Here is a 27,551-nt window from a genome sequence, read left to right as displayed (position 1 = left end):
AGAACCTGAGTATATTGTACCAAATGTCAAACAAACTCTTTTGCCTGACATCTGAGGCTCTTTACAACCTGGCACTCTTCTAACCTTCTATTTTATCTTATTTCCTCACCATGCATAAAAAAGATGTATTGCACCAAAGGAAACATATAGTAACCACAAACTCCAAAAAGGAGTATTCCCTGTCCCTAAAATTGCCCTATATTCTCTATTCTCCATGCTTTTGTTCCTAGAATTATCTTTGCTTAAAACAATCCTTTCTTCAACTTTTAGCCTGCTAAACTCTTACCCAGGTTTTGAATCACAATTCAAATATCTTCTTCAACAAGTCTTCCTTGATTCTCTTTCACGAATAGAATTCTCTCTTGGACCTCACACAATACTTTATATCATACCAAATACACTTGGTCATGTAACACCATATTCTGGTTTCTTGTTAGTCTTTTCCTTTTACTGGACTGAAAGTTCTTTAAGGGTAGGGGTTCTTTCTCATCTAAACTCAGTATCTTCCCCAGGACAAGTGTTTTGCCCACAATAGGCCCTTAATAAATGCTCAAACATAAACATAAACACAAATTAGTGAATATGGCTCTAATTACTTAAGACATAACTAAGACAACACAGAAAATCCTACCAACGATATTTTTACCACAACCTCCACCCTAACTAAAGAACTCTAGCTTCTCAAGCTGCCTACTACACTAACATATGAGTGATAACAAGTCATAATACACAACCTATCTTATCCTTTGTTTTTCATCTATAAAATATGAAGATTGGGCTAGGTAATCTCTAAGGACATCACTAGCTCTGACATTTTTTAATTTATGATTACAAGCTCAAGATTCTCTTCATTAGGAAAAAATACCGAATTATCTGAAAATAAATGATAGGATTGATTCATCTATTATTCTCTGAAATCCCAGCATCAATATTTATGATTCCTTGTCTTTTCTTGATAATCCTCATTTAGATATAAACCATCAGCAATTATTTTTCTAAAAGAGACAAACAATAAGATGACAAAATCTTAATTATTTCAGATATTTAAATTCAGTAACAACATTTATTAAGCATATATTGTATGCAAAATATTATATTAGACTCTGTGGGGAAAACACAAATTTTTTTATCTGTCTCTCTGCTCCCTAACATAGCTAGGGTAACTAGCTGCTAGGGTAACACTAACTGTTCTCACCTCAGTTTTCTCTCATTGGCAAAAATGAGGGATTTAAATTTAATGTGTAATAGATCATGGATACAATATGTATACAAATAATTATGATAAATAATGTTCACATTAGAAAATGCAAGCAAAGTACATGTTAAGTTCAAGGACAATTTCCCCTTAACAAATGGAAGGAGCAGGCCTTCCTGCATTGATGGCACTTAAGCAGCGCTACAGAAATAGGTAAACTTTCAATGGGTTCAAAGAAAGCAGAGGGACTTCCAGGTAGAGAGAATAGTGTGAAAAAGATACACAGAGAAAAGCACAGTTTGTCAAACAGTAAGTAATAGAAACTAAGGCAAGAAAGACAAAGGGGACATTGGAATGGTGGAAGGCCATGCAAGCCAAACAAGTCAAAATTTTACTCAGCAGGCAACAGAAAGTCACTGAAGATATATCTGAGAACATGCATAAGACCAGGTCTATATATCTGAAGTATTTGGAGCAGCAGAAATGGGTAGCTGGTGAGCAACATCTGTAGAGAGGAGCTAGCAATTACTACAGAGTGCCAAACATCCCTCACCCACAGGGCAGACAAAGCAGCAAGGGATCCTGAAGGCAGGAGGCAGCAGGAGGCAAATGAATCCCACCTCTCTGCCGGGCCCTGCTCTGCAAGGAGCCCACGACTTTTTCTGGGGAATTTATATACTACTGAACTGGTGGTACTAGTGAGACTTCAATTGGAGGGTATGTATGGGGTGCCTTAGGATTTAGAGGAAACGTTTAGATTTTAATAATAAAATGGCACTTCTAATAATGGTGGCAATATCATACTGAAGTCCCAGGTGACGAGTACATACTTTCTAGTGCAATCTTCAAGAGTCTATGTACATTATATTGTCATCTGTAGATGAGATTTTTGTGCTTCAAATATAATGGGACATCATAAAAATTTTAATAAGGATTAACAATGACACTGGTCCAATTATGTGCAGGATCAAAGTGGAGCTCCATTATTCAGGGTATCCAGATCATTATCATAGGGTCACAGATTTAAAACTGCAAGGGACCTCAGAGGTTACATGCTGCAACAGCCTGAGTTTGTTGATATAATTATTAATACCTAACATTTAAAGAGAACATTGAAGTTTGTCAGGAATTTTACATTCATTACTTCTTTTGAAATTCACAACAATTGGTCTGACGTTAGGATTATTTATAAATATTGTCTTCATTTTTCAAATAAGGAATTGAAGTCTAGAGAGGTTGACTTATTCAAGAGTGAATGAGTGAATGTCATGGTTGAGATTTGAACCCAGCATCCCTCACTCCAAATCTTTTCACTGCACCATGCTGCCTCCCAAATTTCATTAAAATTCTTGCAGAAAATTTTTAGCAACTCAACCACTGAAGAATAGAATCTTCTACTTACCAGACTCCAATGGTTACTCCTTCTTCTGGCTGGAGGTAGTAATTATACGTGTGATTTAAGCCTTGCTCCTGTGGCTTTTTCAAGTCAATGAAATAGGGAACCCTCACTGTTGGATGAAAGAAAAGATTACATTAGAGTTTAATGGCTGTGCACAAATACAAGGTAAGACTTTGAAATCATCTTGTTCTTTTGTCATTTCAGTCACGTCCGACTCTTCATGATCCCATTTGGAGTTTTCTTGGCAAAAATACTCATTTTACAGATAAGGAAATTGTGACACAGGGTTAAATGACTTACCCGGGGTCACACAGATAATAAGAGGAGGCCAAGATTCTTCTCAACTTCAGGAGGCATTCTATCCACTATCCACTGTACCACCTAGCTATCCCTATCAAATTATTCTTATGACTTTAAACATTTACTCCCAGGTAATCCCCTAAATCCCCAAAACACAAACTAAGTTTTCAATCAGAGAATGCTACCACAGAATTAATTAATTAGATGGTTGTAGAAAATTCAATGCACAATTTGAAAATTTATGAAGATATTCACCTGAGAAGGTAATTAATACCATATGATTAATATTAATCCCACATCTCCCTAGTCCTAAGAAAGCTTTCTAACCTTTTGCCTTTTTATCTTTTACTTCTGTCTCATCTCCCACCTCTACTTCAAAAGTTTGAAAAACTTGTCTACACCAGAAGTACAGATTGGGAAATTGAGGCTTGTGGAGGTTAAATGAACTTCATTAAAAACCCCCATTTTTAAGCCCTCATAATTGGACTTAATTTAACTGAAAATGCTCTAAAATCTTTCTGATCTCTTAATAAATGAATCCAATGATCTTTGTCCATGTCTAACGTTCAAGGGCAGGGACTGCAGAATCTTGCACCATAGGCAGAACAGGAGCTTAATAATTGCTTGTCAAATTCCCTAAAAAGGCTTACATCCTGCCCTCTTCTTTTGGCTTCAAAATCATCACACTTCCTAATTTTCTTTTTATCGTGTTTCATAATTTTGTGTCTAGAAAAGTCTTTCAGCAGAAATTGGTGACATTTAGATTTAAAGACTAGGAGAGACATAATCATGGCTGCTACTATACAACATTTCAATTCAATACATTATCTGAGATCACCTGTGTTATTCATGGCTGAAAAAAGGAGCAAGATACTGTTGATAGATTTGCAAACTTATAGCTCGGAGACATTTATGTGGAACATCACTGGAGTAAGGCAATTTACTAAACTATTATAACAATGATAAAAAAGAATAATATCATTAAATACCATATTAATGCCTCTGTGCTCAATGCCTCGAGAAACTATAGAATTGTTATTTGGGGTTGTAATTTGTTTTTCTCTATATAATAATTTAGTGAGTTTTTTCCATATGTTTATAAGAATTGTGTGAAAAATCAGTGATATTACCCTTTATTAAATATATTTTAGAAGATAACGATTCAGTACTGTGCCGATATTGTCTAAAAACCTACCAATGGCATATTTCTAAATTATTTTTTAGGCACATTTCAAACATCATTGTACTGTGACCATGTTAAAATGCTTTCTTTATTTTTAATTGCCTTTTATTTTTCCAAATACATGCAAAGATGCAAAACCTTGTGCTCCAAATGTTTTTCTTTCCCTTTTCCTCACCCACCCCCTAGATAGCAATCAATCCAATACAGGTTAAACATAAGCAATTCTAAACATATTTCCATTATTTGTCATGCTGCGCGCACACACACAAAAAAATTTGGATCAAAAGGAGGGGAAAAAAAAAACCCATAAGCAAACAAACCATCAAAAAAAGGGGTGAAAACCACATTCAATCTCCATAATTTTCTCTCTGGATGAGGGTGGCTTTTTTCATCACAAGTCTATTGGAATTACCTTGAATCACCTCATTGTAACATTTTCTAACTTGCATCTCCATCGCTGCCCCCTCTCCTGAGCTCCAGGCTTACATATTCAATTGCGTGCAGAACCTCTTCACCTGAATATCTTATGGGGACTGCAAATACAACATGTCTAACACTAAGCATGTTATAATTTTCCTATATATGTTCTTGCTATTTTCCTTATTTCTATTCAAGGTACCACTATTCAACCCATCTCCAGTAATTAAAACTTTAGCATGATCTTTGATATTTCTCTCTCCCTCTAACTTACCATGTCTAATTAAGAACCCAAACTATTGAATATTCCATGCCATAGAAGAAAAAAAAATTCCACAAATATGGAAATCTTTAAATAAATCTACAGAATCTAAGAGTATTATTTTTAAGTGCAATCTAATCCATAAGTCTTTTTTCTTTGGATTTAGAGCTAGAAAAGACTTTACAAAGTTATTCCCTTATTTTACAGAAAAAGAAACTGAGGCTTAGAGGTAGTGATTTGTCCAAGGCAACCCAAGACTCACAGTTAAGATTCAAATTCAAATCCATTTCCCACCAGACCATTCACATGCAGGATGAATTTTTTATCCTTACTTAGTACATCACAAAATCCTCAATCCAGACCCATCTGTAACACTTTCCATGCTGAACCTTAAAAGTGAATATCCAGAGGAAGAAGACAGATCCCTTTGTCTGAGGATTTTTCTAGACTTCAAGTTCAGTATTAGTCAACAATGTATACAAGGTAGACCCCCCCCCCAAAAAAAAAAAAGAAATAGAAGCAAATGTGATATTTGAATGTCTTGAGAAAGGTATAGTAATTCAGAATAAGCAAGAAGATGTTTTCAGTGTCCTTGGTCCTGCCCTGTGGACATCGACTATAGCACTGTGTTCACTTCCAGATATGTTTTTGGAAGAGGATAGACAAGCTGAAGGTGCCTAGAAAAAGACAACCAGGATGGTGAAGGGCCTTGAGATGAAGCTTTGTGAAAATCAACTAATTTAAGTGGGGATTTTGAATGTGGAACAAGAAAAGACTTAACGGGGACACAACTGCTGTCTATAAATATCTGAAGGACTGTGAGGTCTGTTTCAAGCCAGAGAGCAAAAGTCAGAATAAGGAATAGACCTGATCAATTAGAACTGTCCAAAAGCAGAATGGGCAGCTGTCCCATGAGGTGCTAGGCTTCCTCTGTTAAGGAGCTGAATGACTTTCCCAAAGGGCTATAAAATTGTGCACACCTTTGAACCAACAGTATCTCTACTAGGTCTGTATTCCAAAAACATCATTAAAAAAAGAGGAAAAGATCTACATATACAAAAATGTTTATGGCAGTTCTCTTTGTGATGGCAAAGAACTAGAAATCAAGGATATACCCATCAATTGGGGACTGGCTGAATAAGTTATGGTACCCAAAAATAATATTATATTATTGTTCTATAAAAAATGATGAGCAGGCAGATTTCAGAAAAATCTGAACATAAACCTAAACTGACTGAAGAAAGAAACAGAAGGACATTGTAAACTAACAGCAACATTTACAGATGATCATTTTGATATACTTTGCTCTTTTCAGCAATACAATCATCTAAGACAATTCTAAATGACTCATGATGATGGAAAATGCTAGCTACATCCAGAGAAAGAACTATGGAATCTGAATATAGATTAAAGTGTGTTATTTTCACCTGTTTTTGTTTTTGTTTTTCTCTCTCTCATGATTTTTCCCTTTTGTTCTGATTCTCCATTCTAAGTATCTACTCTATACTAAAGTAGTATACTTGCAACTAATTTACATGACAACTTGTAATTCATACTTAAATTCCAGTAGCCTAGAAATACAAGACAGATGTATCTACATAACAGTCATATTAATGCCTAGACAAAAGCAGCTATCTCTAAGACTGCTGAAAGTCTGAAGCAATTAGAGTAAAAGGAATAAAAAGATTGGCTTAATTGACTGTGATGACAATTTCTAAAAATGAACCATATTCCCTGGGAACTTGTTAGATGTATTTTAAAATGTTTCATGAGAGGATAAACATTTAATTGCCTCTGAAGAGATTTCAATAGGGCCATCTAAATGAGGTATGGTTTGGGGAGAAGATCATCATTTATAGGATTCCTACAAAATATCTTTCTGTAGGAATCCTATAAATGATGATTTCTTCTCAAAATTTCTTTCTGAAAGGAGAATTAAAAAAAAAAAAAAAAGACAAGTTGTCATAGCCTCCCAAGGATACTGATACTGAATCTGTTTGATTTGCTTGTGGTGCTCCTGTACACTGATTTGTTTACATCAGCTCTTATTAGTGATTTTCAGCGTTATTCCCATATGAATGGAAGATACAATTTTGAGCAATTATGACAATAATAACAACAGTTAACATGTATGTAGAGTCTATCATGTGCCAGGTACTATGCTACATGCTTTACAAATATTATTTTATTTGATCCTCACAATCAGCCAGAGATAGGTATTATTATTGTCCTCATTTTACAAATAAGGAACCAAAGGAGAAGAGAGGTTAAGTATCTTGCTTAGGTTCACACAGGCATGTATTAGAATCTGAGGCTAGATTTGAACTCAAATCTCCCTTAAATTGTGATACATGAACATTATACAATATCATAGTACTTAAATGATGAATATGAAAAATTCAGAAAATTATGGGAAAATTTATGTGAACTGATGTGAAGTGGATTAAGAAAGATGAGGAAGAAGCAGCTAGGTGGCAAAGTAGATGGAGTACCAGTCCTGAAGTCAGGAGAACCTGAGTTCAAATCCGGCCTCAGTCACTTAACACTTCCTGGATGTGTGAACCTGGGAAAGTCACTTAACCCCAATTGCCTCAGGAAAAAAGAAAAAGAAAAAAAAAAAGAAAGATGAGGAAAACAATATAAACAATGACAATAACAAAGATAGAAAGAATAATAACAAAACTAGACACAATGAAAATGCACCTCTCTGACTTACATGAACTGATGCTAAGTGAAATGAGCAGAACCAGGAGATCATTATACACTTCAACAACGATACTGTATGAGGATGTATTCTGATGGAAGTGGATTTCTTTGACAAAGAGACCTAATTCAGCTTCAATTGATCAATGATGGACAGAAGCAGCTAAGCTTCAATTGATCAATGATGGACAGAAGCAGCTACACCCAAAGAAAGAACACTGGGAAATGAATGTAAACTGTTTGCATTTTTGTTTTTCTTCTCAGATTATTTTTACTTTCTGAATCCAATTCTTCTTGTGCAACAAGAGAACTGTTTGGTTCTGCACGCATATATTGTATCTAGGATATACTGCGACATATTCAACATATATAGGACTGCTTGCCATCTAGGGGAGGGGGTGGAGGGAGAGAGGGGAAAAATCGGAACAGAAGTGAGTGCAAGGGATAATGTTGTAAAAAATTATCCTGGCATGGGTTCTGTCAATAAAAAGTTATTATAATAAAAAAAATAAAATTAAAAAAAAAGAAAGAAAATGCACCTCTCTATCTTCTTTTTGGAAAATTACATATAACATCAGACTTTTTGGTTAAGTTCTGCTAAAATTCATTTATCTCCACCTCTTTTATTTCTCACATAAGGGATAACTCTCTGGAAGGGGAAGAAGGAGGGATACATTAAAAAACTGATAGAATAAGAGGTGCCATTATTTTTTTTTTAAGTTGAAAATTGCCTACCAAGCTTGACCTTGGGAAGCTGGGAGTAGCACAGTGCACATATTGTCAGACATATATTGCTTTGTTCTGAGAAATTCTTTTGTATTTCTTTTATAATGGTCTACTAAGTAAAGATAAGGCATACTCACAAATAAATATAAAGTAACAATAAAAGAAACTGAAATAGACAAAAAATTATATCTGAATATAACTGTTGAAAAAGACAGTGTTTTGATTTCAAATAAAGAGCTATAATGATTAGGAGAGAGGGAAGGAGGTAAGGCAATAGAAAAAAGAATAGATATGTGGAAAGGAAGATGAACAGACTGTGATGTATTTATTCTGACACCCCTCAAAATCAGAAATACCTTTTAAGGAGGTGAAACTCCATTATTAAAGAACCAAAAGAAATTCAATAATCTAAGCTTCTAAGAAAAATCTTTTTTTGATACTTTATTTCAAAATCTATTAGACTATTTCAGAAGTCATATATGCTTACTTTACAACCTGAAAACAGATAATCTTCAGAGGCAATTAGGTACACAGTAGAAAGAAACACTGGGCTTGAATCAAGACAGGCTGAGTTCAAATCCTCAGAAAGCCTCAGAAACATTAGCTGTGTGACTTTGGGCAAGTTATTTAGTTTCCTCAACTGCAAAAAGAAAATAATAATAGTACCTACCTTCTAAGGCTATTATGAGGATCAAATGAAAAAATAATTTTAAAAGAATCTGGTATACAGTGGTTTTTAATAAATACTTGTTTACTTCTTTTCTTCATGTATAAATGATCTTTTGATCACAAGGAGTTAAATTAAAAAATGACTTTTCTTCCAGTCAAATTTCTTAAGTATCCTAAATATAATACAATATATATGCTTCAATAACATGCACATTAAGATTCTTAATAAATATTAGTTGATGGATGCTCAAATAACCCTAAATACCACACTGGAAAAGAATTGACCAAAAAAAAGTGACTAGTAGTAGCACAGAAGAAGCCATCAATAGTCAAAAGAAAAAAAAATTGAATTAAAACTTTAAAAATGTATCCAAACTGCTTAATAAGATTTCTTCTCATTTAAAGGACTAATTTTATGAGGTTTAACAAATTAATCCAAACAAGACATTCTAAACAAAAGAATTTTGGGTATGAGAAGTCAAGTCATACTTCTAATAGAATAGTCTCATATAATTTCCAAGTTTTAGTTCCTATTTGAAAGATTTTTGATTTTGGAATGGATCCAGTCACTGTATCAAGAAGCTCTACAAAGAAAAATTACTCTAAAGGAAATGGACCAAAGCACAAGGAAAGCAATTCATTAAAGCTATTTAACAGCTTCTAGTTGGAATTGAAGGGAGTGAGATGAGCCAGAATGACTCAAATTTTGGCAGCTGAAAACTCCAAAGGATACAGACAGAGAAACCTATTAAATACAAACTGAGACAGAGAGAGACAGACAGACAAACAGACAGACAGACACACACACACACACACAGGAAACAGAGACAAAGAAATTGATCAACCCCTAAAGTTGGCAGTTGAAATTAATTATTGCCATGTTGGTCAGTGAGGTAAAAGATCAGAGGATCATAGATATAGACTTCTAAGACACATTAGAGATCATATTTTTTTTAAACAGATTTTGATTTTCAGAGCAAGAGTATATATATATATATATATATATATGAAATATTATGTTTTAAATAAAATGTTTCTTCCTATCAAAAAGTAATTATACTAGAACCTTTCCCAACAAATGAGAAGGAAAAAAGATGCCTACTTTCCCCACTATGATATGATATAATTCTAGAAATATTAGCAACAGCAACAATACAAGAAAAAGGAATAAGAGATAGGCAAAGAGAAAATATATCTACTTGATGATGACAAGATGGGATATTTGGAAAATCCTAGGAAATCAGCAAAGATATTGAGACAATAGTTTTAAATAAGCCCCCCCCCCCCAACACACACACACAAAAGCAAAAACAGAGAAATCTCAAAGTATAAAGAAGTAAAAAAAAAAAAAAAAAAAAAAATCCCTACTTAAGGGGAAGGAAGAACAATCGGCACCCCTGGCTAATCTGCATCAATAAGAAAAACAATATTTCCAAAGTCAAGTTATACTTTTGATATTATACCAATCAAATTGCCAAACTGTTCCATACAAAGAACTTGATAAAAATAATTACAAAATTCATTTTAACCAAAAAGATCAAGAATATAAAAGCAAATAATGAAAAGAACTAAGGATGAAAGATGAATAGCACTTTCAGATCTCAAACTATATTGTAAAGCAAGAGTTGTTGTCATTTTTTTTTTTTTTGGGGGGGGGGGGTCTTCTGAGGAGAGGCAATCATTATTAAGTTACTTTCCCAGGGTCACACAGCTGGTATCTGAAGTCAGACTGGAACTCAGCTCCTCCTGATTCCAAGGTCAGTGACCTACCCATTGTACACATAACTGTAGTTACCAAAACCATCTGGTATTAGTCAAAAAATAAGAAAAACAACGAATAGAACAGAACAGACAAAAAGGAGAATTTTTAAAAGATGGAACTCAACAACCCAGTTTTTGATAAAATAGAAAACAAGAATGACCCTGGAGGGATAAAGGTCTCTATTTCATAAAAACTACACAAAAACCTGAAAAGCAGTCTGGCAAACATTAGGTTTAGACCATCATTTCCATAATATATTCTAAATGGATTCACAACTGACCTCAATATTAATGATCAAATTATTAAAACATCTGAGGAGAAGCAAATTATATAACTTTCACATCTACAGGTAGGAGATGTATTATTAACTAAACAAGAGATACAAAAGATCTTTTGCAAAAGATAAAACAAATGGCTTAAATTATGTGAAAGTGAAAAGCTTCTTGACAGACAAAATTAATTTTGTCTAAGATAAGAAGGAAATGGTTTGGGGGGGGGGGGAAGAAATCTCCCTATTAAATTTCTTATAAGAGTTTTATATCCAAGATATATAAATAATTAATATATAGAACTAATAGCCATTTCCCCAGAGATAAATGGATAAAGGATATGAACAAATAGTTCTCAAAAGAAAACCTACAAAGTATTTGCAACATGAAAGAATGCTAATCACTAATAATAGGAGAAATGGAAATCAAAACAACAAAAAGCCTTTATTTCACATTCAGCAGATTGGCAAAGATAATCAAAAAATGGCATAAAGGATGATATAAGTAAGTTAGGGAAACATGGAAAATATAGTTGTCAGATCAACGAATAAGGAAAAAATTTATGACCTAACAAAAGATGGATGGGATAAAGTAGATAGTTTTGATTACATAAAATTAAAAGCTTTTGCACAAAGAAAACTAATTTAGCTAAAATTGGAAGGCAAACAGGAAAAGGAGGGAGGAAGAAAAGGCAGGATTTTTAGCAAGTTTATCTGAAAGGTCTCACCAATATAATTTTATTTATAAACAGATAATCCACTGTGTACTTAATTGCCTCTGAAGATTATCTGTTGAAATCTTTCATTTTTATGAAGGCTAATGGTGTGTCTCTCTCAAATCTGTTTGTTCTTTAAAATGAAGGCCCTGATTTGATAACTTTTCAGGTCCCTTTCCTCTTTATAACTACAAGGTGGTATTCAATTCTAAGAGGGTATTATGATTATAAAAACTGATAGCCACAAACAATAGGGGACTGATTTCATAATGCATAATATGGGAAATAGGGGATTCCTGCATTGAAAAGCCTATGAAATGTAGTGTTTTCTTTCTCTCACCCATTACACTTTAACCATGAACAAGTTCCCGCTAATCCTAATAGACCACAGGGCAAACACATTCTGTTACTTCTGCAGTCAGTTAGGGCATGCTGGGGATCTGCCAACCCAGCCCAACTGAGATAGGTACAGGAATTGAGGGTGAGGGTCAAAGGCAAGTATTCTAACACAAACTACATGGCTAACTCAAGAATTTTTTGTACCACTGCCAAGTAATTAAAACCTCCATATCAAGGGGGAATGAACACAGAGTTTAACTGATAAAACTCTTACAACTGATTTTTAAAAGAGATTTCAACCTCCAACAGAACTCAAACTTGTTTATTTTACAACCCAAGTACAAAAAAGTGCTTCTCAGGTTTGAAGGGCCTTGCCTTGCCAATAGACTGCAAATAGGCAGTTCTTTAGACCTAGACAAGACAAACTGGTTACAACAGGAGCAGTTTCCCAAAAATCTAGGAATTTCATTAAGGCAAAAACATTCAACATATGTAAAAGGGAAGAAGCATGCAATAATAATAGCATTAACTTCATGCTGAAATATAGTACTTGAAGGGTTATGAAATTAACTTTGATATGAGTATAATAGAATATTACGGTAATAGGATATCAGGAATTCAGAGAAATATGGGAAGACTTGTATAAACTGATTAAGAGTAAAACCTGCAGAACCATGCAGCAGTGTGTCATTCTTATTTCACTGATGGACAAAGCAAGGATGTAAAGTGACTTGATTAAAGAATTAAAGAGATTTGCTCATAGTCAAACAGCCAGGAGATGACCAAGAGTAGCCCTAACTTGATGTGGTTGATATTGTTGCTAGACCTCAGAAGACAGGATGAGGAAGGAGACCCAAGTTCAAATTTTGCCTCCACATTCAATCTTCTATTGTATATATAGAAAGTGAAAGAATATAAAATACTGGTTGAAATACAAATTTCTGAAAGGGTTCTAAATTGCTAGATTCCAGCTGACTTCAAATGACATCAGTAACTGAAAAGTAATGAATACCTACTACAAAGGACAGAGGAAAAGATGAGATGAGGCAGAAGGTTAGGTTTGAAAGAAAAAAATGGCAACAAATACTAGTAGGAAATAAACAGTAACAATAAATCCCTTCCTATCATGCCAAGTTCAGGGGAGCTAGTTAAAATTTTTAAAAAGTGAACTTAATCTAGAGACAGTAACTTGGAGTGGCCATAATGCAGGGTTTGGAGTGAGGAAGATCTGAATTCATCTTTCGCCTCAGCTGCATATTAGTTGGGTATATTAGACTCTGGGCAAGTCATTTAAGGTGTTTGCCTTAGTTTCTTTGTCCATTAAATGGAGATAATAATAGCACTTACTGTCCAAGATTTTTGTGGGAATCAAATGAAATAATGACAGTAAAACATTCAGCCTAATGTTTGGTATATGGCAAACATTTATGTAAATGTTGTCTGACCCAGGAATTAGAACCAAATTAAATCTCTGTTCTTACTCACTAGCTCTAAAACGTTAAGCAAGCCAAAGCCTGCCTTTGGGACTTAGTTTCCTCACCTGTAAAATGAAGATGCTAGTTGGGTTAGACCAGAGACATAACTAGGAATTTTCTCACCAGGGGCACAAGGAAGGAAAGGTGCCCTTAAATTTAAGATGCTGATATGACCTGGATAGAGGAGTTCACTCTTCAGGATCATTTGGCCACTTCTAATCCATTCCAACAAAAATTTATTAAGTTCTTGCTTTGTGCAATTCACTGTAGCAAAATAATCTGGTAATACAAAGACAAAATTAAATAATAGTCTCACTTTTCAATGAGTTTACCTTCTAGTGATGAGATACAATATGTACTCAGAAAAGAATGTATTTAGTATTTTGAGAAGGGAGAAGACACTAACAATTAGGGGATCAGCATAGACTTTCTGGAAGAACCGAGTCTTGAAGAAAGAGAATTAGCGAATGTTCCAGGCATGGGAAAAAAGCTTGCACAGATGAGCTGTAAATAGGTCAAGATTGAAAACTAGCATGTAGATCAGTTTTGCTACAAAATAAAATGAAAGGTAATGGGAACTAAGCTAATGAAGGTCCTCCATCAAGAGAGAAACGCGGCCACACTGGTGCTTTAAGAAGATTCAATGGCAGCTATGTAGAGGATGATATAGAGAGGGAAAGGTTAAAATGGAACTAGGTAAAGTAAAACTACTGCAATAACTGAGATGAAACAAATGGAGGAATTGAGTGAGAATGGTAACCTTCCAGAGAAAGATAAAGGGGCAGATGGGAGAAATGTGGAGATGGCATTGACAAGATTAGGCAAGTCAGTAGATCTGAGCAGGGAGGGAGGAGAAGGGCAAATGTTTTTGCTGAGGTTGTAAATCTGGGTGTTTGGAAAGATAGATGGTGTTTTTTTTCAATAGTATAGGAAATTGTGGAGAAAGGGTGGTTTTAAGAACAAAGATAATAAGTTCTGTCTCAAGACATATTAAGCTTGAGATGCACATGGGTTATTTAGTGGTACTGTCCAATAGGCAATTAATTGATGATGTAAGCCTGAAGTCCATGAGAAATATTAGGATTAGATATATTGATCTGGAAATCATCAGTTTAAAAACAATTGAGTCCAAAGGAATTGATGGGATCATCAAGAGAGAAAGTGTAGAGTTGCTTTGAGGTCTATTTCTTCATTAAAGAGAAGTCAAGGAGACTGAGAAGAATCAGCCACATAAAAAGAAAAGCAGAAGAAAGTTATGTATCTCAAAATCTGAGGACGGAGAAAATATCTAAGGAGAGGAGAGGGGCACTGTTAACATAGTCAAGAAGTTGTAGAGAAATCAAAAAAAGTGAGGGCTAAAAATATACTGAATCTAGTAAGTAAGCATCATTGGCACTTTTGGAGAAGGTAGTTTCAGTTTAGGGGAGGGGTTAAAAACCAGATTGCTAGGGATTCAAACATGTGGAAGACAGCAGAGGGATTAAAGAATATAGATAGCTTTGTGAAGTATAGATTAGAGTTTGTGAAGGAGAGAAGAGACAGCTTCATATTTTCCTTAAGTATTAGTGCTAATTAAAGCATATGGTCAGGTCTAGGTCATGGGATGCTACAGTGGAAGGGGGAATGGCCACAAACACTGCTGAATCAGGGAGAATGGGAAAAGGAAAGGAGAGGCCAGGCTAGGACCTTCCAGGGATGCAATGAAAATAGATGGGACATTGTGGCAGAAATCCAATTAATTCTTTTTCAACTCATCCTTCAAATAATGGCAGGGAATTTTTGATTTCCTTCACAAGCTAATTGTACAATATTTCAGAGTCTGATTCTTTTTGTACAGCAAAATCACGTTTTGGTCATGTATACTTATTGTGTATCTAATTTATATTTTAATATATTTAACATCTACTGGTCATCCTGCCATCTAGGGGAGGGGGTGGGGGGGTAAGAGGTGAAAAATTGGAACAAGAGGTTTGGCAATTGTTAATGCTGTAAAGTTACCCATGCATATATCCTGTAAATAAAAGGCTATTAAATAAAAAAAAATTAAAAAAAAAATAATGGCAGGGAAAGCATTGACTTAGGTGCTTCAATTCTGGTCCCCATTTCTCGGACCTCTCTTCTAATACCTGAGTCTGGATACAAACAAACTCTCTCTATATACAGAAATGTATGTATGCATACAAGAATGAGGAGAAAGAAGGGTGGGCAGTCTCATTCCTGTAATAATCACATCACCCTCTCTTCCATTGACTTTGCCCCCATTTCAGCAAGGCCAATTTGGGGCCCTCTTGTTTTCACATCTTCTCCATTACTGCTCTGGACTAAAACACAGGACTACAGATTTAGAGGTGGAAAGTACTTCAGAGGTCATGTCTTCCAACCCCCTCATTTCATAGATTCAGTGACATATAAAATCCCTTAGAACTCTATGCTCCTATTCCAGTGCTAGCTGAGCAGGAAAGAGAAAAATTTGTTACTCATCCGAATAAGTGTCTATGAATCAATAATAAATAGACATAGAAAGAAAGACCTCTTTCTGACTAGAACTTAAGAAAATGCTGATTTCAGGAAGTAGTCTGCTGACCCAAGAATACAAACAGTAACCAACAGACATAAAACTGGGCCAAAGAGAAAGTAATTTCTGATAAGAATTAAGATCTCAGAACTGTAAATATCTATTAGGTTTTCACAAACTAACTCATCCTGTAGATACTGAGATGGGTGACTTTCTAAAGTCGCATAGTAATGTCCTTTTTACAGAGTCAAATCTACTTATTGATATTTTCTCATTATCTTAAAGCAGGTTATACCTGTATTACTTCAATTCCCCAAGTATTTGTGATTTCATCCTTACAGGTATATCCCTCACCCATACAGATGACAACCCCTCCACACCTTAATAAACTTTTCATGAGTGGTTGTGGCCAAAGAATAAAATTATTAACTGACCCCTTTCAGTGGATGTACTTCTCTGGGTATAGCTAAGTTGATCCTTAGGACAAATACCAAGTCTGTCACTAGACTCACATCTGAACTCTTTTTGACATGGTAGACACTGACAAACTTATGCTCTTTGAAGAAATCCAAAATTCCTTCCCTCTATATCACAGAGAGATATTAGAGCACAAGTTTATTAAAGGAGATAAGTACTCTTTATTTTTCCCCCCTTAAGTATTTAACTCAAAAAGATTTGTGTATTTCTAGTAGCTAGCTCAATACTCCATACTCAGTAGATACTTAATAAGGTCTACTAAAGCAATACAAGAATTCCTAGATAATTTTAATTAGGTTTTGGCACCAAAAAGTTGGGTTACTCTCATAATGACTTTGAAAGATATGACCTTCAAACCAGTTGTTTAGCAACATATCAAATTAATATGGTAAAGTATATATGTAGTAAATATACACGCTGCTGTATATTTAACCAGCAATTAATACAGCAGATAAAAATGTTACGTGACTGCAAGACAGAATGGATAACTAGAATTCCTATCCAGCAATTTCCCCAGAGTAGACAGTGATTTGAAAATACACCCACAAGTGGAAAAAATCGATGAAACAATATTCTTAGCTAGCTAAGCAAGTCAAACAAAGACTCAGAGCAAAATACTGCAACTACCCATGTCATGTCACATGTCATATGTCAACCTGTAATTTTATCACTTAAAGATAGGCATATGACAAACCAAATTAGAAAAATCAACATACCTCAAGATAGGGTCTTTTTTTATACTTAAAATTGTGATATGAAAGGCTTTGGGGCAAAGAAAGCAAAGTCCATTTAACACAGAAGCGGCCAGATCACCACAAGAGACATCTGGCACCAAGAAATTAGGGGAATGGGAATTGACCCGAGCTGAAGCAAGGTCAGCCTTTATAAGAAAATGAAGAAAAGAAAAGCTATCCCTTGCGGTTGTTGGAAATGACAAAGTTGAGAATACAATCTGTGCCCCAGACATGATAAAAGTGCTTGTATATACGTATATGTGCACATGGGTGTTTGTGTATGTATTAAAAAAGCCAATGAGGTAGCCCAGTGGATACAGTTGTGTTGGACTTGGCATCAAGAAGACTTGAGTCTAAATAGGTGACCCTGGACAAATTATAATCTGTCTGCCCCAGTTTCCTCATCCATAAAATGGGGATAATAATAGCCCCTACCTCCCAAGGTTGTTATAAGGATAAAATGAGATATTTGCAAAGTGCTTTGCAAATCTTAAAATCACTGTATAAATGCTGGCTTTAAAAGAAACTGAATTAGTTACTAAGAGCTACTGATTGGGAGAACTTAGATTTGCAGTAAAAAGACCTTGGTTTACATCCTAGTTCTAATTCCGAGGTGAACATGGCTAAGTTGTTTAACCCATGAGTCTCAGTTTCCTCCTACATAAAATTAGGAAGAGGGTAGATGACTTTTAAGATTTAATTCTTAAATTTTCTTATTTTTCTTAAATCTTAAATTTTAAAAAAAGGATTTAATTCTAAATCCAAAATCCTTTACCTCACATCTATCCCATTTTATACCTTCCTCATCCCAGCAGGTTCATCACCAGCAGGACTACAGTCACATTCCCTTAACTAGTTTCCCTACCTCCAGTCATACACTTATAATTGACATTCCAAATATATATATTTCTTGATGTTACTTCCCTGCTTAAAAAAAAAAAAAATCTTCAACTATTTTCCCAAGTCCTATAAAAGAAAGCATAGTCTTCTCAAACTCAAATAGAAACAGGGACTACAGTCCATCCATGCCTCTATGGCCTGTATGTGACTTACAAAGTCACAGACACAGAGTGTATATACGTATGAGGTGGGTGGGGTGGGGAAAATAGAGCGATGGGGTAGCTGAATGGAAACCAGAGGACCTATGTTCTAATACAAATACTGCTGCTCCTACTTCTGAGTGATCTATGATAAAACATTTTACTTTTACTATTTCCTCATCTGTTCAAAAACAAGTAACAAGCCTAGATCTCTTCCAACTTTAAATCTATGAATCTATAAGATCTAATGGTCTAGGAGAAAAAAAAAAATTGGAAAAATTCGGGGAAAAAAAGTTTGCAGTCTTCCCTGAAAAATCAGAACTTTTAAACCATGTTTAAAAAAATACACACACACATAAAATAACAAAATGATAAGACAAAGTGCCCAGTAAATTATTGCTCCTCAGTCCTTACACCATACAACTTGTTTCTAAAAACTCAGCATTGGGGAAAATATTTTTTTAATGTAAAATCATTTATAATACTATACCAAAATAATTTCTATAATCTGAAGTTAAATCAGAAGAAAAGTTGCAGATGTAAGAACAATATTAGTTTCTGCCTCTAGGGACACTACTGTTTCTATAAAAAAAGAGACTTCCTCACTTTCTATGCCTCAATCCATAACTATGTGAAGAAAGATACTCTCTTACTGTCTTTTGAACTAGAGGTCTGAAGTGAGCAGGATCCAAAAGCCAGATTATAGAGAAACTTTTTGATGGTAATATCTATTTATTCCAAACGAGATTAGAAAAAAGAGCATACTGCTTTGGCTTGACTAAGTGAAGTCCAAAGATTTTGAAGTTAGAGAAAAGATAAAATTCTAGTTCTACCTGATCCTGTAATCTAAACAAGAGAGCACAAAGTAGGCAGGATCTTTATTAAAGAGTTATAGTTAAAATTTGAACTGAATTCAGAGTATTAAATTATTTTTAATGAATTGGATTTTAATAACACATGTTAAGTCATGGTTTAATTCTTCTGTGGTAAAATTAGCCATCCAACCTTACAACCCTAAATTTAGAGTTAGAAGAAATTTAAAAAATCATTTAGTTCAGTTTTCTTACTTCATAGATAAAAAAGCAACATTTCAAAAAGTGGCATAAATTATACAAAAGTCATACAGGTATTAAGGGAAAGAAAGATTTGAAGTCATTCTCTGGCTTCAAATTCAACAACTTCATTACTTATGATCTTAAAGAGATCAATGACTATTAAGTTAACTTTGAAAGAGAAGATTTAGAATTTACAGATCATATTCCCTAATTAGGTTAGCACAAGTTCTTTAAAACAAAAACTTTGTTTTTACTATCTCTATCATGTTTTAATGGTTTTTTGCTGTTCAAATGCTTGCTTAAGTCTCAAATTGAAGAATAACATATACCAACCTGCTCAAAATCCAGTAGTTTATAATTCTACTTATTTAAAAAATTTAGAGTATTAGAAAGTCAAATTCAGTTGAAATATAAAATTATTTGAATAAGTTGTATCATTAATTATGCCAAGTATGAGAATTTTATTATTTATCATAATTTATGATTTATCCTTTCCACTATTTTCTCCCAACTTCTCTCTTCCTTTCTCTCCCTCTGTTTCTGTCTCTCCCCCCTTCCCCTCAAATCAATTAGCCCCTCTCAATCCAGGTCATTCTCAAAATCTTTTCATTTATACATTGGAAGATTTCCCATATCTGTGAAATTACAGATCTTTGAACTACTAAATTATCACAAAATACTTTCCCTCTGCGGCTTCAAAATGACTAGAAATTTTACATTCTGCAGGCCCCAAGTGCTTTGACTTTGTATATTCTCAAGAATTTCAGAACCTTGAACTCCTAAGATTATCTCAGGTATGGCAAATAAATCAACCTAACTGTTCTTTTTCTGCAATCAGCCTAAGGCCCTTCCTTTCTCCACCCACAGTTTTTAATTCCTAACAACAGAACTTATAAGTTATGTTTCTACTCCTATAAGACTGTCCATCTACTCTACTTCTTTGATTATCACCATTATGATTTCTATTTCCACTTGAGACTAACTATTTATCTCTGATTTCAGCTTCCCAATGTCCTAAAATTCCACATTTCTAAGTGTCAGGAAAAAACTAAAATATTCAACTCTCATTCTTATTCATGCATAGTACCATGATGAGAAGTTGGAAAGAGAAGACAGTTATATAGGCTAAGCCTTTTCCAGGTTTTAATTGGCATTTTGATTTTTTCCTTGTTTTTAATCCTTGTATTGTTGATAGAATCTCACAGTACCTTAAGCCCTGTCATATCTATCCTTTTATTAGATATTGCTATTTATAAACATTCTACAAAGTGTGCTTAGATGCCACTTTATCCTGTATTTTATACTCTTGAATTATAATTTTCACATAAACATTCATATAAAACTGAATTAATGAGCTTTCCACAATTAAAAGGCAAAAGTTTATCTCCAAAAAAAAAAAATAAATAAATAAAAATAAAAGATTTTACAGGCTTAAAAAAGCCAAAAAATGAATATTTAAAATTTTTCATGTTTCAGAAATTGGTATTTCACAATTTCCATAATAAAACTGACTAGTTAGTTCCTTGGGCAGTTAGGGAGTGTAGTGGATTGAATGCCAGACCTAAACTCAGAAACTCTGAGTTCAAATCCAGCTTTGGACAAGTACTAGCTGGACAAGTGATATAACCCTATTTGTCTTAGTTTCATCTTCTATGAAATGAGCTGGAGAAGTAAATGGCAAACCACTCCACTATCTTTGCCAAGAAAACTAAAAATGGGGTCATAAAGAGTCAAATGTGACTGAATAACTGTTTTTCAAGTTAAAATTTTCATTGGAAAAATATAACTAATATTAAACCATATTTTACATATATACCTACAAAATTTTTATCAATATTTTCAAACCAAATGCTATTTAAACACAAATAGTTAATGCACAAATTGTCAATGGTTATGAATATCCAAAATGGAAAGCAAAAATACATAATTCAATGGCTGATTTTGTTGTAATGACTACTTTTCCTCCCATTCTCCATCTCCAAAGCTATTTAATATGACATAAAAGGCAACTTGGCATGTTGCATATAGTGCTGGCTTAGAAGTCTGGAAGGCCTGGACTCAGACACCAATTGTGGGGCCATGGCCTTATCCATAATCTGAGGCTCAATTTCATCAGTAAAAAGAGAACAACTATAGTATTTTCCTCAGGGTTTTGGCAAGAACCAAAAAAAAAAAAAAAAAAAAAAAAAAAAAAAGAGTCCTTTGCAACCCTTCTATGCTATGTAAATACCAATTATAATTAAGACTAAAAACATCCTAACAAAGAGGTCTGAAAATTATCACTTACCAAAATTTAAGAAAATCAGCTTAGCCTGTATCCCAGGACAGAGTTTTACAAGGAATGGAATGGCAATGTACAAGGCCAACAACCAAAGAAGTATCTTCCGCAAGCGAAACCACAATCCTTTTCTTCTGGAAAAGAAAAGTAATTAAAATGATTAAACTGAAGCAAGTTCCATTTTATAACTGCAGTAGCAGAAAATGGTGACCATCCTCAAAAGCACAACAAATCTAAGAATGCTTCCTCTCCCCCCCATGAAATATTTCAATAAAGACTTCGTTTAGATTACTTTCTATAAGCTTATTTTGATTAATTCTTCGACTGAAGTTTTAGAATAGTAACAAAGATTTACATTGACTAATAACCCAAGAACTATAGTGACCTCTTACTTATCAGTCCTACAGAGTAAAAAGTTATTAATTTAACTGTTAGTTTTGACTTAAGAGAACAGTAATGCTTTTAAACCCTCTAAATTACTTGTCTGGCTTATTTGGCAAAGTAGAAAGCCAAACAAGCTCCTCATTAACATTTGTGAGCAATTCCTCATTAGCATGTGAAAAAAATACCCCAAGTAATAAGACTTGTTTAAAAAAAAAAACAAAAAACTTTTGGATTGGGTACAATGTGGGTGAGGGGAAATAAAAAAAATTCTACCAGAAACAACTCAAAATTTTCCCATTACAGACTGAGATTCAACCTAGGTGGACTAGGCTACATCTTGTTTGTATTAATCAATCAATAAACATTAAGCATCTTCTAGGTGCTAGGGGTGGTGCTAAGAGCTAGTCATAACAAATCCAAGCCAGTTACCTATATTGTATAGCACTGATAAAACAAGCTTCATTAACCAACTTTTCTGAGGTTCCTAGAGATACTTTTTAATGACCATCTTTCCATCTATAACAAAACCATGACACTAGCAAGTGTCTGAGAATATATATGTGTGTGTGTATATGTACATATACACACACAAACACACACACATATATACGTATTCAAATCCATAAATAATCGAGCATACCTTTTGCAGACTGAAAGTCCCCTACACATATGTATTCGTATTTTTCAAATAGGTATATGCTATTGTGATTAACATACAAATTCATGTAAAAGTTGTCTTGAATTCATAGTGCCATCTTATCATTATCCTATTGGTATCTACTGAGAAATACAAAACTACCATCATGTAGAGGGACCGATTTTTTTTTTTAAGGATTCAAAATGGACCCAAATCTTGAAAAGATTGGGAATAGACTAATCTTTTTCAAACAATTTTCACCATTTCATTGCCCTTCTCCAAAATCTGTGGCTTCAAGTTCATTAATAACTGAATTTGTTGTTACTTCCTTCTCTTTTTGTTCTGTTGGCTCTAGTCTCACTGATAATGCTGTGTATTCTTTGGAGGCTTATTCATTCTCATCTCTCTATTCTCTGCACCTGGAATGTCCTCTCCCTTTTCTTATCATCAGCATTCACTATTGTGATGTCTACCTCGAAGGCCAAGGAACTCTAGAGCCATGCAGTCACAGAATCCTAGCAGGGGTAGTTGAGCTACCTAAACACATGATTAGACAAGGAAAAATGACACCCATGTCAAGTCACATGCCAAGGCAGCTAGTAGAAACTAAGAAAACCAACTTCACTGGGGCTCCAGTGTCCAAATCCGGTGGGGAGGTGGCCAATGGGGTGGCTACCTATGGGACCTAGAAAGAAAAGGCTAGAGTGAAGCCAAAGGCACAAGAATACAAAAGCCACTGAATGGCTCTGAAGGGGTACACTGGATCCCAGGCAGCAGAAGAGATGGATCATCTCAGCACCATGAAGCTGATTTAAATATCATTTGGAGAAATTAAACTTCCTCAATAATAATCTTCATGTAACATTCTCATAATATGCTACCTCTCCTAACATGGATCTTTTGTCTTTCTGACTCTTATCTTCTGCCTGACATTTAAAAGGTGAGTGGAGGAAGAGGAAGATAAGAACAAGAAGAACAAGAAAGAAAATAGATGGGGAACCAGAGATCCTCTCATTTGAACTGGAAGTATGGACTCCATGGGGTAACAGTGTGATCTGGGACCTGTGGCATTATTAGTATGTTTTCAAAGCCCAGATTAAAATGTAAAAAGGTAGAAGGTAACTGAATGAAGGGGAAAAGGGAAGATTCCCACCCCACCTTGGGAATTTTTATTAGAGAGGGGGAGGAGTTAGAGAACCTTTGGGAACAGCACCAGAGTAGATAAAGAGGCCCAATGAGAAATGGTTTACTAGAGAGTGATAAATGGTGATTACCTTTAAAAGAATAAAAAGAATGGGCCTAAAATTCACACTACTGTTCCACTGGCTTTAGCTTCCCTTTTTGGGCTTTAAATTGGCCAGTATTAGCTATTCTGTGGTCACTCATCCATTGTGGCACTATGAATCCTTCTCTCTAAGCAATCTCTTTTTTTTAATATATAGGGAGAGAGGAAGGGAGACAGAGACAGGGACAGAGAGAGATCACTTTAGATATATACACATACATATATACATGTGTATATATTGTGTGTATACACACAATATATGTATACATATGTTTTTTATTATTTTTATTGTTATTTTTATTAGTGTTTTCATATTATTAACTCATGCTGTGTGTTAAAAGGAGAATGATGTGTGATGCTTACTGTTCAGGAGACTAGATGAATCATATGAATCAACCCAGACAACAAAGAGAAAGATTATCCTTAAGGACTGAAGTAGAGGAATGTGAAATGGACTGACCTTAGTGAACATACAGCCAGGGACAGGTGTCTAGAAAATAGATAAAAGTGGCACAGTGAACTAATGCCAGTTAGACCATAGCCCAAAGAGTAAGAAGAGCTAAAGATCTGTCCCCGTTAAATCAGGAAGCCCTGACCTATGTTCTGGACTAAGGAGAAAGAAGACAAGCATTATATTCTCTTTATATGTTTGAAAGCATTAGATACTTTTACTAGAAGGTCTAACATTTGATGCATACATCATATATAAAGTTTGAACTCCCATGTTCTTTGTGAAATAGGAAGACTTTTTTTTTTAATTCTCATGAAACTTACAAGATGCTGAAAATCAAAGCACTATGATGGATGCTGTAAGGATCCTATCAAGAGAAATAAACATCATTGTAACCAGAGTTAAGACCTTAATCAAATATATATTTGACTTTTTTTTTTCTTTCATCAATTCCTAAATCCTGTCAATTCTTCTTTTGAAATGTCCCACTTTAGCAGCTTTCTTATTGCCACTATCTCAATTCAAGCTACATCATCGTAGTCAGACTTCTGCAATAAGATCAGAGATGTAGAACCCTAAGGCTAGTCCCTTGGAGAGCATCTACTTCAATGCCTTTTCTTTGCATATAAGAAAACTGAGCTCCAGAAAGACTCAGTTTGCCAAAGATGATGATAATAGTTAAGAGTTATAAACATGTATTTAACCTATATTGGATTACTTGCTATCTAAGGGAGAGGGGAAGTGGGGAAGGAGGGAGAAAAATATGGAAAACATGATTTTGCAAGGGTGAATGTTGAAAATTATTTTTGCATGTATTTTGAAAAATAAAAACACCATTACTTTAAAAAGTTATAATGATATAATGATAACAGCTATTATAATTATTACCTGCTATGATTTCTCAAGATCACATTGTTGAGAGATCCAATTACCTTCCTGATTCCAGTCTCTTAAGATCAGGGAATATCTCAACTTTTGTTTTTGTCCAAGTTACTTTTATCAGTGTTTGATAAATGTTAATCTCACCCTGTGGCTGCAATGGAATAAGGAAGCTCCAATGCGGAAACTACTTCTACCAATACAGAGAGGCTAAAGCTTTTAAATACTCTTATGAGAGTTGCCTGGCTGTGACACATAGCACACACTTAATAAATACTGTTGATTGATTCCAATCACCAGTTGAACACCAGTATCATTTTTTTTTTAAAGCTCTGTTCTGTTCAGTTCTCTCTATGGATGAAAAAATGTCTAATGGCTCCCTGTGATCAAATCCAAATACCTTTACCTTTTATTCAAGATCCTCTATAATCTGTCCCCAAAAAACCTTTCCTTGCCTGGGTTAATTAAAGTCTTAAGAGTAATTGTTTTGGTAAATCCTTAATAAATAAATGTTTTTTGAATTAAACTGAATTGGGCTAAGGGACTGGGAATGTTTTGCTAGGAGAAGAGAAGAAAGAGAAGACATGATAGTCATTTTCAAAGATTTTAAGGGTTGGTAAGATGGAAGAAAAATTAAATAGAGCTGAAAGAAAGTTGAAGAAAAACTTCTTAAATAAGAATTTGCACTTCACAAAAGTGGAATGAGCTCCCTCAGGAGGCAACAAGGTCCTTTCAAGCTAAAACTGCATGGCCACTTATTGGTTATGTTGTAGGAGGGACTCTTACTTAGGTATGGGTTGCACTAGATTGCCATTGGAAGAGGAGTTAGGTGGGAAAGTAAATAGAGTGATGGGTCCAGAGCTAGGACGACTCATGTTCTTGAGTTCAAATTTGGCCTGAGACACTTACTAGCTGTGTGTGACTCTGGGCAAGTCACTTAATCCTGTTTGCCTCAGTTTCCTCATCTATAAAATTAGCTAAGAAGAAAATGGCAAATCACTCCATATCTTTGCCAAGAAAACCCCAAATAGGGTCAACAAAAAGTCAGACAATATTGAAAATGACTGAACAAACAGACTGCCATTAAGCTGCCTTGCAACTCTCAAATTCCACAAGTCTTTTCTAACTACTCACCTTTGTGAGTCCTCTCACTACAGTCATAATGGTCTAGAAATATAGATTAAAAGAATTTCACAGTTAAAAGGAGGGGTCTCAATAACAATCTAGTCCATCCCCTGTAACCCAGGAAGCAATTAAGCAGCTTTTGCTGCAAGACCCCCCTGACAAGAAGCCTCGTCCTTCCTGAGGCAATCCATTCCAATTTTTAAAAGTTCTAATCCAGGAGGGTGTTTTTCTTAATCTCAAATTCAAACTCAAATTCAATTCTTTCTAACTTTCATCCAGTGCTTTCTTTCTGAATTCAAACAGGTTAAACTTAATTTAATCCTTATACATTGAAGATTCCTTTCCCAGTACTTCTCGTTTGCTATTGTGTTTCCTTGAATTTTCTCCAGTCTAAAACATAAAACATTCAATCCATTTTATGAACTTCACCATCCTGTCACCCTCTGCTTTTTCTCTTTACTTTTGTTCAAACTATTTTGTCCATTGAAATGTCCTCCTTCTTCTTCTCTGTGACTCCAGAACACTATTCATGCTTTCAGACTCAGTTCAAATGCTCCTTTCATGAAATCTTAATAACCACCTCATAACATTTCTTCTGTGGTCTTATTTTCTGTACTGTCACCTAACTTTTCACGTTTTTGTATCTTATCTCCCAAATTAGACCACAATAAGTTCCCAGTAGAGAAGGCATACATGTCCTGTCTTTGTAATCTTCTACAATGCTTAACATACAATGAATATTCAATAAAAACTTAGTGACTGATTGAACAAAAGAATATGGATCCTGTTCTCAAGGATCTTCCATCTTGTCCAGCAGGTAAGCTAACAATCTCATATTCATTGCAAAGACCTAAGCTGAGCCCCCAAAACAATGAAACAAATTTCTCTTCTCTGAATAGACAGGGAAGAACTACACAACTGGATTGGCTGTCAGGTGCCAGGTGTTTTGTTGGTCTATTTGACTGTTTTTCTTTCTTACAAGGAAAGAAGATACAATATATTAGGAAATAAAACTAAAGGCCATCAGTAAGAGCAGCAAGATGGCACAATGGATAGATTACTAGGTGTGGAGGTAGGAAGATCCAAGTTAACAGGGCAGCTAGGTGACTCAGTGGTGAGAGCACCAGCCCTGAAGTCAGGAGGACCCGAGTTCAAATTTGACCTCAGACACTTAACTTCCTAGCTGTGTAATCCTGGGCATGTCATTTACTGCAATTGCCTCAGGAAAAAAAAAAAAGAAAAAAGCAAGACCCAAGTTAAAATCTAACCTCTAAGAC

At 34.7% G+C, this 27,551-nt stretch overlaps 1 protein-coding gene across 7 annotated transcripts in view; it reads right to left on the bottom strand.

Annotated features, from left to right (window-relative positions):
* The window catches only part of ABHD12 (abhydrolase domain containing 12), a 124,520-nt gene that overhangs the window by 45,163 nt on the left and 51,806 nt on the right, over window positions 1-27,551 (bottom strand). For 5 of the 7 annotated variants that reach the window (XM_031951007.1, XM_012540099.3, XM_031951010.1 and 2 more), the window contains 2 exons: window positions 21,523-21,647; window positions 2,598-2,703 (listed from right to left, as the gene is read on the bottom strand). In XM_031951007.1, coding sequence (XP_031806867.1) covers window positions 2,598-2,703; window positions 21,523-21,647 — 231 coding nt within the window. Of the gene's footprint in view, window positions 1-2,597; window positions 2,704-21,522; window positions 21,648-22,537; window positions 22,973-24,279; window positions 24,310-24,593; window positions 24,638-27,551 lie in introns of those variants that run through there. The other 2 variants (XM_031951008.1, XM_031951009.1) reach the window with 2 other exon arrangements.

This window comes from Sarcophilus harrisii, chromosome 2 (genome assembly GCF_902635505.1).
Source record: "Sarcophilus harrisii chromosome 2, mSarHar1.11, whole genome shotgun sequence".
Lineage (NCBI taxonomy): Eukaryota > Metazoa > Chordata > Mammalia > Dasyuromorphia > Dasyuridae > Sarcophilus > Sarcophilus harrisii.
The sequence above is the reverse complement of the archived record's forward strand: the minus strand, read 5'-3'. Positions and strand labels throughout refer to the sequence as shown.